The 14,546-nt window shown below is 41.5% G+C and overlaps 1 protein-coding gene across 2 annotated transcripts in view; it reads right to left on the bottom strand.

The window, feature by feature from the left end:
• CACNA2D1 (calcium voltage-gated channel auxiliary subunit alpha2delta 1) overlaps positions 1 to 12,104 on the bottom strand; it is a 496,866-nt gene extending 484,762 nt beyond the window's left edge. For both annotated transcript variants that reach the window (XM_075558477.1, XM_075558479.1), the window contains exon 1: positions 11,705 to 12,104. In XM_075558477.1, the coding sequence (XP_075414592.1) occupies positions 11,705 to 11,799 (95 nt within the window). In that variant the 5' untranslated portion in view covers positions 11,800 to 12,104. The remainder of the gene's footprint in view (positions 1 to 11,704) is intronic.
• Between the last annotated feature and the right edge of the window lie 2,442 nt (positions 12,105 to 14,546).

The following is a 14,546-nucleotide window of genomic DNA, read 5'->3' as shown; positions in this document are numbered from 1 at the left end:
AAAATCTTTGTAAACAAAGGCAGGTCTTTAAATACCCTTTCAAAGTCCCCCATTATGCATTTGATCTTCAGAGTAACGCGGGAATGAAGGAGAGATTATTATTGTCAGTGTTTTACACAGACACACACAGTTGTCACCGAATTAATTCCAAACTATTGTGACGGTGTGTTTCAGATTAGAATTGTACTCTGTATGCCTCTACAGATGAAATGAAGAAAATGAACAAGTTCATTCTACTCTGCTGTACATTGACTCGGTTTTCTCCTCTCTCTTCTGCACAATGGGTTCAATGTTGGCCTGCTCAGAAAAACATCCGCGGTTCAGATCCATCAGCCACTGCAGCGTGTAAACAACGTGACACTTGGTCTGCAGAAACCCTACAGAGCAGTTCCACTCGTCCTAGAGGGAATCAACTCAATAAAAGAAGGCAGTAGTTCTACTGCCAGAATGAATAACCATTCACAAAATGCAACAGATGAAGATAACGGGTGCCAGATCTAAGAGCTTCAGCCGTAACAGGGCAGCGACATACACAGCCCTAAAACCAAGCTGGCTGGACTTATTTTTCAGCGACTAAGAAAATATGGGGCAAGTCATGTACTCTATGTTCTATGTTTTCTAAAACAGGAATAATGATGATAATAATAATACTTCTTTTGGAAGACTAATTGGACACTTACCTATAAAATATAATACCATCTTTGAATCCACCGCCTAGTGACCCTGCAACAGAACTTCCCCTGAGGTTTCACAAAAGGCATGACATCTTTATGGAAACAGACTGCCATGGCTTCCTCCCTACAAGTGGCTTCTGGGCTCAAGCAGTCAACTTTTCACTTAGCAGTCAAGTAATGAATTCCAACATGGAGCCACTAATAGCCAGGTCTTGGCCTATCTAACAAGTTCCAAAATCTCCGAGAACAGTATTATAATCATTCAAGAGTGGCCGTCGTTGTTGTTGGTCTGTACAACAGGACAAACACTTCCTGGTCCTGTGTCAGCCTCATAATTGTCGGCATATTGGTGCTCACCTTTGCAGCCACAAGTCCATCTCATTGTAGTCGTCAGTGACTGGTAGCACCCAGACACACTCAAGGTAATATTTTCAAAAGTAGCAAAAAGCAAAGAGTAAAAGCCCATGCAAGAGGGGAAACAACAGTGAGGCGGCAGTCATATAAGAAAGCATGGCTCACCCTGACTGTCCTCAACTCTTGTTACAGAAAACAAGACTGGTTACTCCACGATGCACTGGGACCAGTGGATCAAGGCTAAGTTTTGCACCCACTGACATTGGTGATCCTGACCATTCACTTGGTCATCTTACAAACTCTGAGAACTGCTGTGACGGCAGCTGGCAGCCAAGCCTTCGGATGGCCTGAGACGCCACTTCCAAGGTTGCCCAGGGACACATGGCCAGTGGTTTGTTGTCTTACCAAGTTTATTGAGTATGGGGTAGCTCACGAGAAGGAAAGCAAACAGAGTGAGGTGATAAACCAGCATGATCTGCCATAAAGTTGAAAAATGATGACAAAATTATCAATTTGTTCATTTGTTTCCTCTTCATTGACATCACCATAACACATGCACATAGATTCATTACATCTAATAGCATTCCTGCAAAATGACAAGGATCCTCAAGAGTACCAATCTCTCGTCAGAAGGCAGTAACACAAAAAGGAAGAAAAGTGAACCAGGTACTTTTGTGTCTGTAGAGAACACCCACATGGTGATGGGCTAGTCTTGTTACTGCCGTCGAGGCGGTTCCAACTCACAGTGACCATAGAGGGCACAGCAGGACTGGCCCCTGTGGTTTCTGAAATGAACTCTTTACCCGAGTAGAGATCCCCGTCTTCCTCCCGAGGAATCTTGTTACGACTAAGTAGAGAAAATGTCTCGATCTTACATCTCAAAATTTGAATATTACTAGTACGAACATTTTATTTCTGAATCATGTCAGCCCTTCCTGAGCATGTAGTTTGTGATTTGTAACATTCATCCAAAATCATCTCCAGTATGTTGAGGGAAAATCTATTGTAGATTCCAACCATCTGCTTTAATTCTCAAGGCTGTTTCATATTTCAAAGGTTACTTTGTAAGACATTGTTTATAGTCTTGATCCCTCCTTACTTGCCACTGTCAAAATAACCATCCATCAATCATCATCTCTCTCATCTCCCTTTCATCTCTTCCCCATTTCGTTTTCATCCTCTGATATGCTCAAATCTCCCCTCTGGTAACATTTAGTTAGTTAGTTGTCTGTACGAACTGCTCCACCGACTGTGAATTCTTTTTTTCTCAGAATTGCTTCTTCCCATGGTCAGAGTATTAACTGCTGACCCTTTGCAAATGTAATACTTTCTAATGAGATTGGGCCAAATGGAAATAACTGACTCAAGCTCAGGCAAAATTTCTCTTACAAATCCCATTTCCTGGTAACAGTGTAATTGGGTTATAGATAAGCTACTTGGCCCATGTTTGATCTACTTATCTTCTTTAGGAGCCTGTTTGGGGACTAAAACTATACTGTAAGGCTTAAAGTTGGCTTCAAAGGACCATGGTTATCAATAAGCACCATGAACACTAGGAATCAAATAAAAGCAGTCGAGAGAGAGAGAGAGAGAGAGAGAGAGAGAGAGAGAGAGAGAGAGAGAGAGAGAGAGCACCTGGATGCAATCCCATCACTCTCTGCCATTATTGGCACATCCTTGGACCATAAAATCCCCAGGACCGATCATTCAGCTCCTCTACCATTTAGAAACATGTCTTTATTTGGTTTAAGACTATCCAAACTACTTACAATCTCAAATGGCCTAACATAACCCCCATTCTTAAAAAAACTAGAAAAATCATTTGACCTGCTTTCTTCTGAATATACTCTCTAGTTGTTCCTTTCAAGCTGTTTCCAAATTCCTTGAGAAAATAAAAAGCATCTGTGCTTCTGCACGGTATCCTTGCCAACCAAGCACTCAAGCCGCAGACATCAGGTTTCTGTGCCCGGCACTCTCCTGAAAGACTCTTAAATGTATCGTTAACAGCCTAATGTTTTCTGCATAGGGCTCGTCTTGGTTGAGTTGTCTCCTTTTGAAATTGACACTGCCTATCATGGTCTAGCTCTGTAAGTACATGTTAAATACCTTGATGAACCCTGCTCTGGGTACAAAGCCTGAATTTGCCCCCCATGCCTCGGGGCCCAGGTTTCCACTATTCTAATAAACATCCGCAGAGAGGCTGAGCACTGAAAATGACGGCCCGTCCCCGTCCACCAACCTGACAATCCCAGTTTAACGTAACGTGGTTCATCAGTCAGATCTATCGAGTCATCTCCAACTCAACGCTGCCCGTTCCCCAGATCCAACAGCCCACAAAGACCGCTCAGCTTGCTTCTTTCTGTGTTTGTTTCACACCTCCACTGCCATTATCCTTTTTGAGATCTCGGGCATGACCTACGGTAGAAACGTCTGCAATCGTTTCCTGCCTGCTCTGCGTTCTGACACACAACGCACTGCCTTTCTCCCCGCTCTCCGCCCCACCTGCGCAAAGATCTCAGCAGCACCACCACATGAAGGCCAAATCTGTTTTGCTATTTGGAGCAGCAGTGTCACATAAGCCCATGTACTGTGAAGTCCTGCTCTCTCAGGTCCAGAAGTATAGCCCTGATGCGAGAATCTTTCAACCTGGAGTTGGACTAACCAATAGGTCGCCAGTTCTAAACCACCACTCTCCTCGTAAGCCAGCATCTCTATCCATCCACGAGCCGTAGGCCTAACACAAAAGAGCACATTTTTCTTCAATATGCTATGTGTTTTTTATCTTGTAACATGCTTTTGGGATCCCACTGCTTCATAATAAACATAGTGTTGCAAACGTTTTCCTAGAAAACTCTCACTCAATTTGTATTCTCAGTGCATAGGATAAATGGAATAATTGTTACATGAACTTATATTTGATGATAAAATACTTTAAGTAGGAGACATTTAAAAGGAAACTGTAACTTAAAGCATCCTTTTAAAATGTATCACTATTTATCTGGAGGTCTAAATAATTTTAAGTGCACTACTTTGAAGCCTACCTTCATGAAAGTTACTTTATGTCTCATGCTCTCTAATGGATCTCTTTTCTTGGCTATAAGCACTTATTCTTTTAATGAAAGGTTACACCAATATTTCTCATGCAATGAAGCATTTCGCCAGGATTTCATTGTTTAACTTTTAAATGTCTCCTTTTATTTTTTTCCAATCTAGACACTTTCATTGTCTTTGTTCCCTAGTGGATTTCCGTATTTGAAAATATAGTAATCAAAGGTGTGCCTTCTATCCCATAGAAAGCATTTTCAGTGTAACCAGATGACATGGAAAATAAGGAAATAAAAGAAAATACCAAGTGCCACCTGTAACATCCTTAACACAAGGTAATACCTCTTTAATCTGAGGGCTCCCTGGGTGGCCGCCCTCATGCACGCATTGTTCCTCACAGCATTTTCACTGTAATGCACCTGATTCCCTTGTTCGAACAAGAGATGGTGCCGCTGCCCCCAACCCGTCTATTATATGGAGCCAGTGTTCCTGCAGCCCTCAGAACAAGACACCATTCATGTTTAACCATCTCTTCCTAGTCTGACCGTACACACTGTAGACACACACAATTGTACTACCCTTCCTCCTCTTTCCCCTAAATATTCCTACGTGTGAACAGATCTCAAAAGAAACATTTATTTTAAGTGAAATGTTAGGTGGCAGTGGTTTTATATCTATTAGTTGGTTATACATCACAGACTTGTCTGTGTGCCAAGATCCCGTAACAATCTCCTTACATGGAAAATGTTTGGTGAGCAGACCAGATCTTAGAAACGCTGAATGACAAGTCAGGTAAGTCAGATCTGAAATGGCAGACTTTCACAGATCACTGGGGGAGCTGGGGAAGACAAACAATCCAAAAGAATCCCCATTTGATTAGATGTTATACACAAGAATGAATATTTCCCATGAGCGGCAATTGTGTGTGTGTGTGTGTGTGTGTGCGTGTGTGTACATGGTAGAAACTAAGACTAAATTATGTAATTAAAGAATATCAGAATTACTTTTCTTAGACTACCATAATAATTTTTAAATTACTTGAGAAGAGGGTAGAAACTTTAAATACACATTAAGACTCTCCCCAAATCTTAAGTATTTAAAATGGCCAAGATCATTACTTTCCACTGTCATCAGTTCTGGCTTACATGGGATTTCCACTCATGAAATAAAGTACATAATGTATCTTAATTTTTTAACCCAGTAGGAGCACATGGGTTTAAAAAAAAAACAGAAGTAAATGTTAAAATAACATTTAGCCAGAAATATTCCACATTCATATTCAAAAAGAACTCAAAATATTGTTTCATATATAACAATATGATTCTGATTCATTGAGATTTATTGGAAAAGTGTACATTTGTTAGAGCCACATATTTTTCATAACAATATTCATAATGTTTTTTGCATCAATATAAATAAATGGAAAAATTTTGAGAAGTCACAGCTAACCTATTTCTTTTATTGCTAATTGTAGTTCATTTCCACATACTGGAATATTAAAAAAATATGCAAAATAAAAGGAAAAATTTAAATACATATTTTAACAAATTAAATTTTAAAACATATGCTTCTTTGTGCCCAAGACATTATGTCATTCTGCCAAATGTGTTTAACAATGACAGATTTCAAAGTGTATCTAAATGTGAAAAATTGAATTGCTAAATAAACAGGAACTTTAATATGTGCACAGCATTCCAAGATACCAATTTCTACTACACACTTGTTTGCTTAAAAGATGGCAAAACTCTCCTTAAAATTTTACTTCTTTTGTTACTAATAAATTATGCTAATGACACTTCTCTTTTGGACTTCAGGAGAGAAAGTCTTGGAGACCTAATGAGCAGTTCTACCTTGTCCTACAGGGTAATTATTAGTTATATTTACCCGACGGCTGAGAGTTTGGTTCTTGAGTTTGAGTGGCCCACCAAGGTCAACTTCACCACCCTTGTCAATGAACTTGGCGTTCATTAGACTACAGTATTTTCAGGTGGCTTTTGTACAGAGTATTCCATATGATCCTCCTGAAAAATTCTTCTTAAATAATTTTTAAATAATTTAGATATAATCCTTAAGCACCAGGATGGAATGACAGAAGTAATAAAGTATGTTTACTTGTTAATGAGTTTTTCCTGAGTTTGAAGTTCTAATTTGAAGAAGTTTAGAAAACACGTGATGTGTGTGCATATATGAATTATTATACATGCTTATGACACTATTTACTATTACCATAATAATATTAACCAGGCCAAAATTATCTAATTTTGCAATGTTAATCATTTGAAAAGGACGCCCTGGAGGTATAGTAGTTACGAGTTGGGCTGCGAACCAAAAGGTCAGCAGTTCAAAACCACCAGCCACTCCATGGGTTACCACCTCGAAGACTCAGCAGGGGCAGTTTTACCCTGTCCTATTGGGTTGTTATTAGTTTGAATCAACTCAAATACAATCAAGTAAGAATCACTTTAAATTTCAAGATGGTAATTAATACAATATTTTTCATAAGTACTACTAGTTTTATCTCAATATTTAAATCATTAGTCTTGTCCTTCAATTCTGCCAACAATATGATGCAAACATTTTCATAGTTTAATACACATAAAATAACAAAGTTTGGTTCGTGTGCAAAAAAATATAATTCATCATTGGCCATCACGGCACAGTTCCATTTGTCAGGAAAAACTACCATATGGAAAGCTTGGAAACAGTGGGATGTTGCTCAAAGTAAAATACCCTCATGGGACAATGGTTCAGCACGGAGCTGCTATCCACAGGTCAGTAGGTAGATTCCACCAGACACCCCAGGAGTCTGTTTTGCTTCAAGATTGAGAACCTTGGAAACCTACGGGGCAGGGCTCCTCTGTCCTACAGGTTAGCTCTGAGTTGGAATAGACTTTCCGACAATGGGTTGGTTGGTTTGTCCAATTGTGTTTCCATTCATAGATAATCCTTGAAAAGAAGGATTTGTTTGGTACACAGAGTACGTGATGCAGGCTAGAAGGCTATGTAAATGTGAAGAGGCTACGTTAGCACCAAGTTCCCCATGGTTAGGTAGCTTAGCTGCTTTCTGAAATGCTACCGCAGACAGCTCTTTTATTACAAATAAAGGCAGGTCATTACTTCATCAGCAATAAAATGTGGAGAAGCACAATCAAACTTAGATTTTGTTCTTAATCACATTACTATTTAAGAAGATGAGTATTAAATTATTTACATCTATGAATGAAAATGTTAAAGATCAACATGTTAGACCATTTACTTAAAAGCATATTTCATTGTGCCCATTTTAAAATTCCATTTTAAGGTCATATATCATTTAAATAGACTTACGAGACAATAACATGAATTCAGAAAAACCTGGTACTTCTTGAAAATTTGCATCAGGATTGAAAAGTTAGCAGAACATAAACCTTCCCATGTTTAATATCACATAATAATACTGTAGAGAATACAGAAATGAAAGAAAATAGGTTTTTGAATGAGCATGAAATTTTAGCTTTTACAATGCCTAACTGGGTACAGTTGTCAATAAATACATGCTTCTTAAAAGTAAAAACTAAATTTGAATAAAATACATAATTTACACCTATTGTTCATGTCCCTAAAAGGATGATTACTATGGTCTTTTAATTAGTGTTGGAACTAAAATATATGAGTCTATGCAGACACATTTATTTGAGGGGAAAAAGGACTAGTAATATTTTTTCATTGTTTCTATTTTCAAAATGAACCATCCACTTTAGTTTCTGGGTTTATACTTATTTATTAAATTAAAGCATAATTAGTGGAAGCTGTGGAAAACACTGATAATAAAGGAATATTGTAATTCCTTTCATAAACCATAGTCAATATAGCTTGTTGTATCTTTCCAAAATGGGTTCAGATTATATACATTTCAGTCTGCCAAATGCTCACTCAAATCTCAATTGCAATAGCTACATATATACTTAAGAATAAGCATTAATGGATTGAATATTGAATTACTTATAAGAAACATGTATCTACTGTTGCATGTTCTAAACATATACCTGTGGAATAATAAATATTGGCATGTGGCTAAACTGATTGGAACAAAATGGAAGATATGAGAAAGGGATTTATTAAGGTTAATATTTTGTTCTTTTCTTTTTAATATCATATCTCATTTGTCATAAAGCACATTTCTTTGAGTAGGCACAATAGAAACAGAAACTGCTGACCAGATATGAGGGGAATCATGCTCACTTCAAACCCTGAGAATATATCCATTCCCCTGCAATCCCTAGACTTTCCCATATCTCTGAAAGACAAGCTGGTCTAACAAGGAGGGAAAACTGATTTATAAACGAATTTAAAGCTCCCAGAGTACTATTCCTTAAGAACTATTATCCTTGTTTTTTGTAATATACTTAGTTATATGTTCAAAGCAACACATTTTGTATTTAAAATCCCCATATAGCAATATTCTCAGCCAATTCTTCTTGGCTAATTGGCAATGATATGGCAATGATTGGCAATGATATGGCAATGATTGGCAACTGATATGGCAATGAGCTAGAGCTATAGATGAACGATAGTTATAAATGCAATGCTTTGAAACCAGGATTTTAAAATAGATTCTAAAATAAAAGAAGAGAAAGTTAAATTAGTATTATAATTTTTGCTGTTGTTGTTGCTAGTTACCATCCTACTGGTTACCAAATATGTTACCTTGAATTTTAAAATAGAAATATTTTAACAAATACATAACTTATAAGGAAAAGCTTCTCTTTTTTAAAACTCTGCTTTAAACTATGAACATAATATGTTCACACTATAACATGCAAATGATGTATTTCTCATTTACACCCACAAATGCACATTAGGTTATAGGTACCATGTGTTACATTTATATTTTACACCACAATGGAGCAAACATTTCCACAAGAAAGACCTAAGCAAGCGAAATAGCTATGTCATAATGCCTTTTGATTGAGAAGAAAATATTTATAGCAGAATTAGATGCCAATGTGAACAATTTAACTATTCTTTGAATCCTGGAAAAGGTTCAATTACTATTTCAATTCAGATATTAAATGTTTTAAAGTAGAAAGGAGAAAATTCAAGAAGGTATCTACAATTACATACTATTTGTATGTTATCTTAATAACATATAAATCCCTCATATTATCGTATGTATCTTCTATTAGAAGAAAATACTGGCGTACAATTCTAAATCAAGTCCCACTCGTTAGTGCATCATCAATCATGGAGTGTATTGATGACATACTCTTCCTCTTGTGATGATAAAACATACTATTATTTTTTCTCGGTAAACAAAATTGTGAAAAAAAAGCGAGAGTAATGATATCTAGAGAAATGTGTATGTGTGTATTAAGTGTGTATTCACAACTGTAGTACCAAGTGTATCATGAGTAAATGTGCACGCATCTATATGTATGTGTACACATGTATACACATATATGTCTATGTACTTACATATTGCCTTTAGTGACTGCTACATTGTGTGTATTGTTTTTATAAACTTAAAAAAGTCTCAAGGCTATAGGATTGATTGTGATATTATTAAATGATTTTCTGAGAAGCAAATGGCACATCTTGATTAAAGTAATCTGCGTTTTTATATCAAAAAGTTTTTCAGAAACTAACTTAAAATGTCAACTAGCATTTTTCTTTTCCTCAAGGAAAGGTTTTATTAACTTTTCAAATAAATACTTAGATATGCAGAAGCTTTTTCCAAAAATATTATTATTACCTATAAGACAAAGTTAATTCTGCAAAATCTTTCACTAAGAATTTTTTTCATAGAATAATTATTGTTTAGATAATATTAAAATATCTTAAATTTATATGGTTAAAAATAAAATTATCTTTCCAAGGAAAGAAAATGTGGTATCTTGATTCCTGTTTTAGCTCATTAATTATTTGTTTCTTGTCCTTAGTGAATTTGTCACCATGAAAATGATAAGGATTTTCACATTAATATTTTACTATATTGTGTTATGATATAGAAAACTGTATTTGGTTCTGTTCTGAAAGGTCATGGTCATCCCCAAGGGTAGGAAGCTGCATTTCCCCCAAATGATAGACACACTGATCAACCGTCAGTTAAGAACAAGACTTTAAAAACGAGCAAAATGAATACGTTTAGGACATGACTCTTTTTTTAAAGAATCTCTTCTTTATGTAACCAAAATCCACGTGAGTCACCGGAGTTCTTCTTTCATAGGCCAAACTAGGAAACGGCTAACTATGAAATAAAGTGCGATCGTTTTTCATAAGAGTGAATAATGTTGAAGCATCTTTAGGATCATTCTAATTCTTTTACATATTTGACAATACTATGCTGCCAATTAAAAGAAGATCCACAGATGGCATCTACCCTTTTGCTTCATAACACCACCACCAAGAGGCTCTGCAGTCATTTTTATGGAAGATTACATAAAGAGAAGCATTACTGTGAAACCAAGGACAAAAAAACCTGACACTCCCCTTCTCCAGTTAAGAAAATGCCTCCTCCAGATTCTGCCGCCGGCACCTACTGTAATAAATATTTTAGGCTGAATCTTTAAATAATAGCTGCAGGCTTCCAACTGGTCGAGATTCACTTCTAAGGTCCACCAGAAACTAGCACTCTGGCAACAAAGGGCAGCAAATAATTCCCAACAGTATAAATATCGGGAAGGCTACCTTGGGCTTTGTTTTGCTATGTAAAATGCATTCAAGTGAGTCATCCACTTAAGATTTCCTAGTCTTAGATCTTTAGAGTAGCTTCAAGAACCGAAATGAATGCCTTCCCAGAATACCTGATAAGCTATTCAGCGCATTTTACAAATACATATAAATTTATGTATATGACTTGGATTCTTCCTCCAGCTAAAGGAAGTTATTTTCCCTTCCCTTGCTACCGTATGACCCCGCTACCTTTCAAGAACCTGTTTCCAGAACGGGAAGGAGTTTTGCTGGGGTTTATGGTGTAAGTTATTTTAGAAATCTTAAGAGGGAAAGAAAATTGCAGCCGATTCTGGGAGCGCCCCGTCTCAGCCTGCACGCACAGGTTTGATGCATTCTAAGACAGGGACCACCTCTCTGCCCGCACCGGGAGGTTTCGCAGAAGGGCCGGGGATCGCGGCGGCTCGAGCCTCCCTGCCAGCCTCGGGTGGGCAGCGCTGGCGGCGTGGACCCGGCACGCGTCCGATTAGAGGGGCGGCCAAGTGCACCCGGCAACTGGGGATGGAAGCGAGTTTCGCCGTCAATGCAATTCGCAGCATCCTGCGACCCTGGGCGGGGACACGTCCTGGCGGCGGTGACAGGCCTCTTGGTAAATGGCCTCTGAAAAACACAACTTTCTATCGCACCCGGCTGCGGGAGAGCGTGCACGGCCGGAAACTTTTCCGCTCGGGCCGTGCGAGGCTGCCGAGTCGCCAATGCCCTTCGGAAGACGGGCAGCGGCGCCGCGAGTCCCCGCCGCGGGCGCTCCCGGGACTGCCGGGTCCCGCCGACGAGCCGGAGGCGCCGACCGCGAGCGCGATCCGGCGGCGGGCAGCGCTCGGCCTCCCGGGGTCCGCGCCCGCCGCCCGCCCGCTCCCCACGGCGGAGGGACCCCGTGCGCTCCTCCCGCTCCTCCTCCGCCCCGGCCCGGCCCGCCGACTTACGTGACGGCCGGCGGGAACGGCTCCCCCGACGAGGGGCCGAGCAGCCAAGACTGGCAAAGTGTCAGAGTCAAGGCCAGCAGCCGGCGCGCAGCCATCTTCGCGAGCGGGGAGCGGTCCCGCTCGCGTGCCGGCCCGGGGAAGGGACGCCGCGGGCGTGGGTGCGGGCGCCGGGCGCCGTGCGCGGGCAGCGGCGAAAGGAGCCGGGCGCGGCGAGGGGCGGCGGCGGGCGAGCCCTCTAGCGCGCGTCGCTCGCTGGGCGCCGCGGCCGCCTGGCCTCCGCCGCCATCAAGGGCGACTTTGCTCAGAGACCTGGGCGAGCCCGCCGGCGCTCGGGCGCTCCCGCTTGGTCGGTTGGTCGGTAGCCCGCGCTCAGTTTCCTCCCTGATTTATTGCCTGGGTTTCCAAGGCGCGGGCGGGGGCGGGGGCGGGGGCGGGGAGGGGGAGGGCGCTGGGGAAAGGGGTGGGGGCAGGAATGGGGGGCGGGGCGGGGGAGGGCGCTGAGGAGGGGTGGGGGCGGTCGGAGAGACGCGTGGAAAGGGAGGCTCGGGCTGCTCCCGGGGAGCCGGTCGGAGGGAGGGGGCAGGGGGGCTGCGGGGCGCTGGGCGTCGGGCGGAGACGGCCCTCCTTCCACGGCGGAAAGGAACTCCAAAGTCGGCGACGGCCCCGCCTCGGCTCGCTGTGCCCAGGGGCTATTTTTGCGCACAGGCCGCGTGCCCACAGCCCTTCTCCCGGGCGCAGAATCCACTGCCTGCCTGCAGATCTCGGGGAAGCGATTTGACAGCAAATGTAGGAGGGGTTTGCGTTGCCTGGTAAAGCCCCACGGAGAATTCCGACCAGGTGGCCCTCTTTGCCCGACTGCCAGAGGTTAGCGCATCTGGCCGGGCTGGGTACCCAGATTGCCCGTGGCTCCGCACCCAGGTACAGTTCACCTGGCGGAGGGCGGACTGAGAAGGGCCTGAGGCTGTGAGCTTACCAGTCTCTGGGTAGAGCAGAGGGATGGCGGGGTGGGGGCTAGATTTCCCACCCGTAGAAGAAAGGGCTTTGAAACATCTTCATGAGACTGTCTCAAAAATGAGCTCGGTTCGGGCCACTGGGCTGCCCTACCTGACATCATTGCCACAGGAGGTGGGGTTCGTGTTGTCGCTGTCAAAACGAGAACGGGGTGAGCTCTGGGAACAGGTGGCACGCTGAGAAACGTGTCCTGTCTGTGGAAGAAGCTTGGAGGGAAGGGAAAGAGCTAGCGATGCGGACAAAAAGCACAGGCATGCCCAGGCCTTCCGGACTGCTGCGATCTTCCAGGGGGTTTGCCCTGCCCAGCCAGGCCTCTGTCAGGAAGGTACTCGAAGCGGAGCTGGGAAGATATCTTAGAACATTTTAAATTCTTGGCACTCCCTCTGCTAGTGCATTGGAGCACTTGGATGGAAGCATAGAGAACGCCATTCGTGTTGAGAAAATTGACGACCCTGTATATGAGGGAAAGCTGTGATTATTGGGGTGGCTTTCTAAGAGTTTTAATTATCCCTTTATTAATTCCTGGAGCCCCCGGTGGCGCAGTGGTCCCCACGGGGGCACTTCTGCCCTGCCCCATGCAGTCATTCTGAGTCTGATTTCGGCCAGCACTGGGGTTCAGTTCCTAGAAGAATAGGAAAGACGGAACGATCTTAATTACTACAGAGCTGATTTTCCCACTGCCCTGAGCAACCTCTCAAAATACCGAAGGCTGACACAATAGCCACATTTAAAAAGTGAAAGTTATTTTCATGATTTTTTTGTTTGCCCAGTTATTTTTCCTTCCCCCTTTTCTGTGCTTTTATTTTATGCCTTGGTGTGTGTGTGTGTTAGAGAAGAGAGGGAGCGTGTGTGTGTGTGTGTGTGTGTGTGTGTTCTCCCCCTCAAGTTCCTTGCAAGTCTATCTAACTCTTTGTTTTCTTTCTCCCCCCTCCCAGTGGCCTCACAAAAGGCTCCCCACTGTGATCCACCTTAGTTTGTTTGATGCTGGGCAAGGAGCTACACAAGCGATGAAATGGAAAGCTTGTGTGGCCCAGGAGCTACACAAGTGGTGAAATGGAAAGTAATAGACTGAAATCTAGAGTTAGTAATGGATATGTTCTATTGAGATAATCACATAGACAAATCGATCATTTTGTTTTCAGTTTTTAATGCTTCAAAAGCAGGGTTTCCTTCCTCAGCATGAGGATTAAGAATAGTCGAAGTGGTCTGTTGAAATCATAATAACTCCACTACATGAAAGTATTATACCGCCAATTATTTCAATGATTCCAGACTTCCTACTATGATACATCATTCCCAATTTAAGCACTTAGGAATAAGTGCTTAAAGAATGAGAGAATGTAATAAACTTCCAGAGAAGGTAAGCCATGCTTTATTATTAACTTTGTTGGCCTTTGAGCCAAACCTCAATTTCTGTGGATCCCTCTGATGAAGCACCATATTCTCCAATAACTGAAGCTGTTGAAGAAAGATATTGCTTCCACAATTCTTACTGTAAAGGTTAGTTTTCCACTATAAGCCTAAATCATGGTTTCATATTCTGTTGTGAGCTTTGCTAATCATTGCTTTTTATCAATCTGAACCTTTTCTAATGAAGACATTTAAATATGATTTCTATTTTTTCTAATATAAGGTGGCTAAAACCAGACCATTTCCACAATGTAGTGGTATCTTTACACTGGATAATCTATAGCTTTTTACAATGCATTCCTTCAGCTCAGATGTGTTGTTTTGGAAAAGTAGAATGTAAATTAGATGATAGCCTATTAATTTTAATAAAATTATCATAAATTACCAAAGTTTGCCATTCCAAGTAAAATGCTTACAAATC

This window comes from Tenrec ecaudatus, chromosome 9 (genome assembly GCF_050624435.1).
Source record: "Tenrec ecaudatus isolate mTenEca1 chromosome 9, mTenEca1.hap1, whole genome shotgun sequence".
NCBI classification, from domain to species: domain Eukaryota; kingdom Metazoa; phylum Chordata; class Mammalia; order Afrosoricida; family Tenrecidae; genus Tenrec; species Tenrec ecaudatus.
Note: the sequence above shows the minus strand (reverse complement) of the source record. Positions and strands in the feature narration are given on the sequence as shown.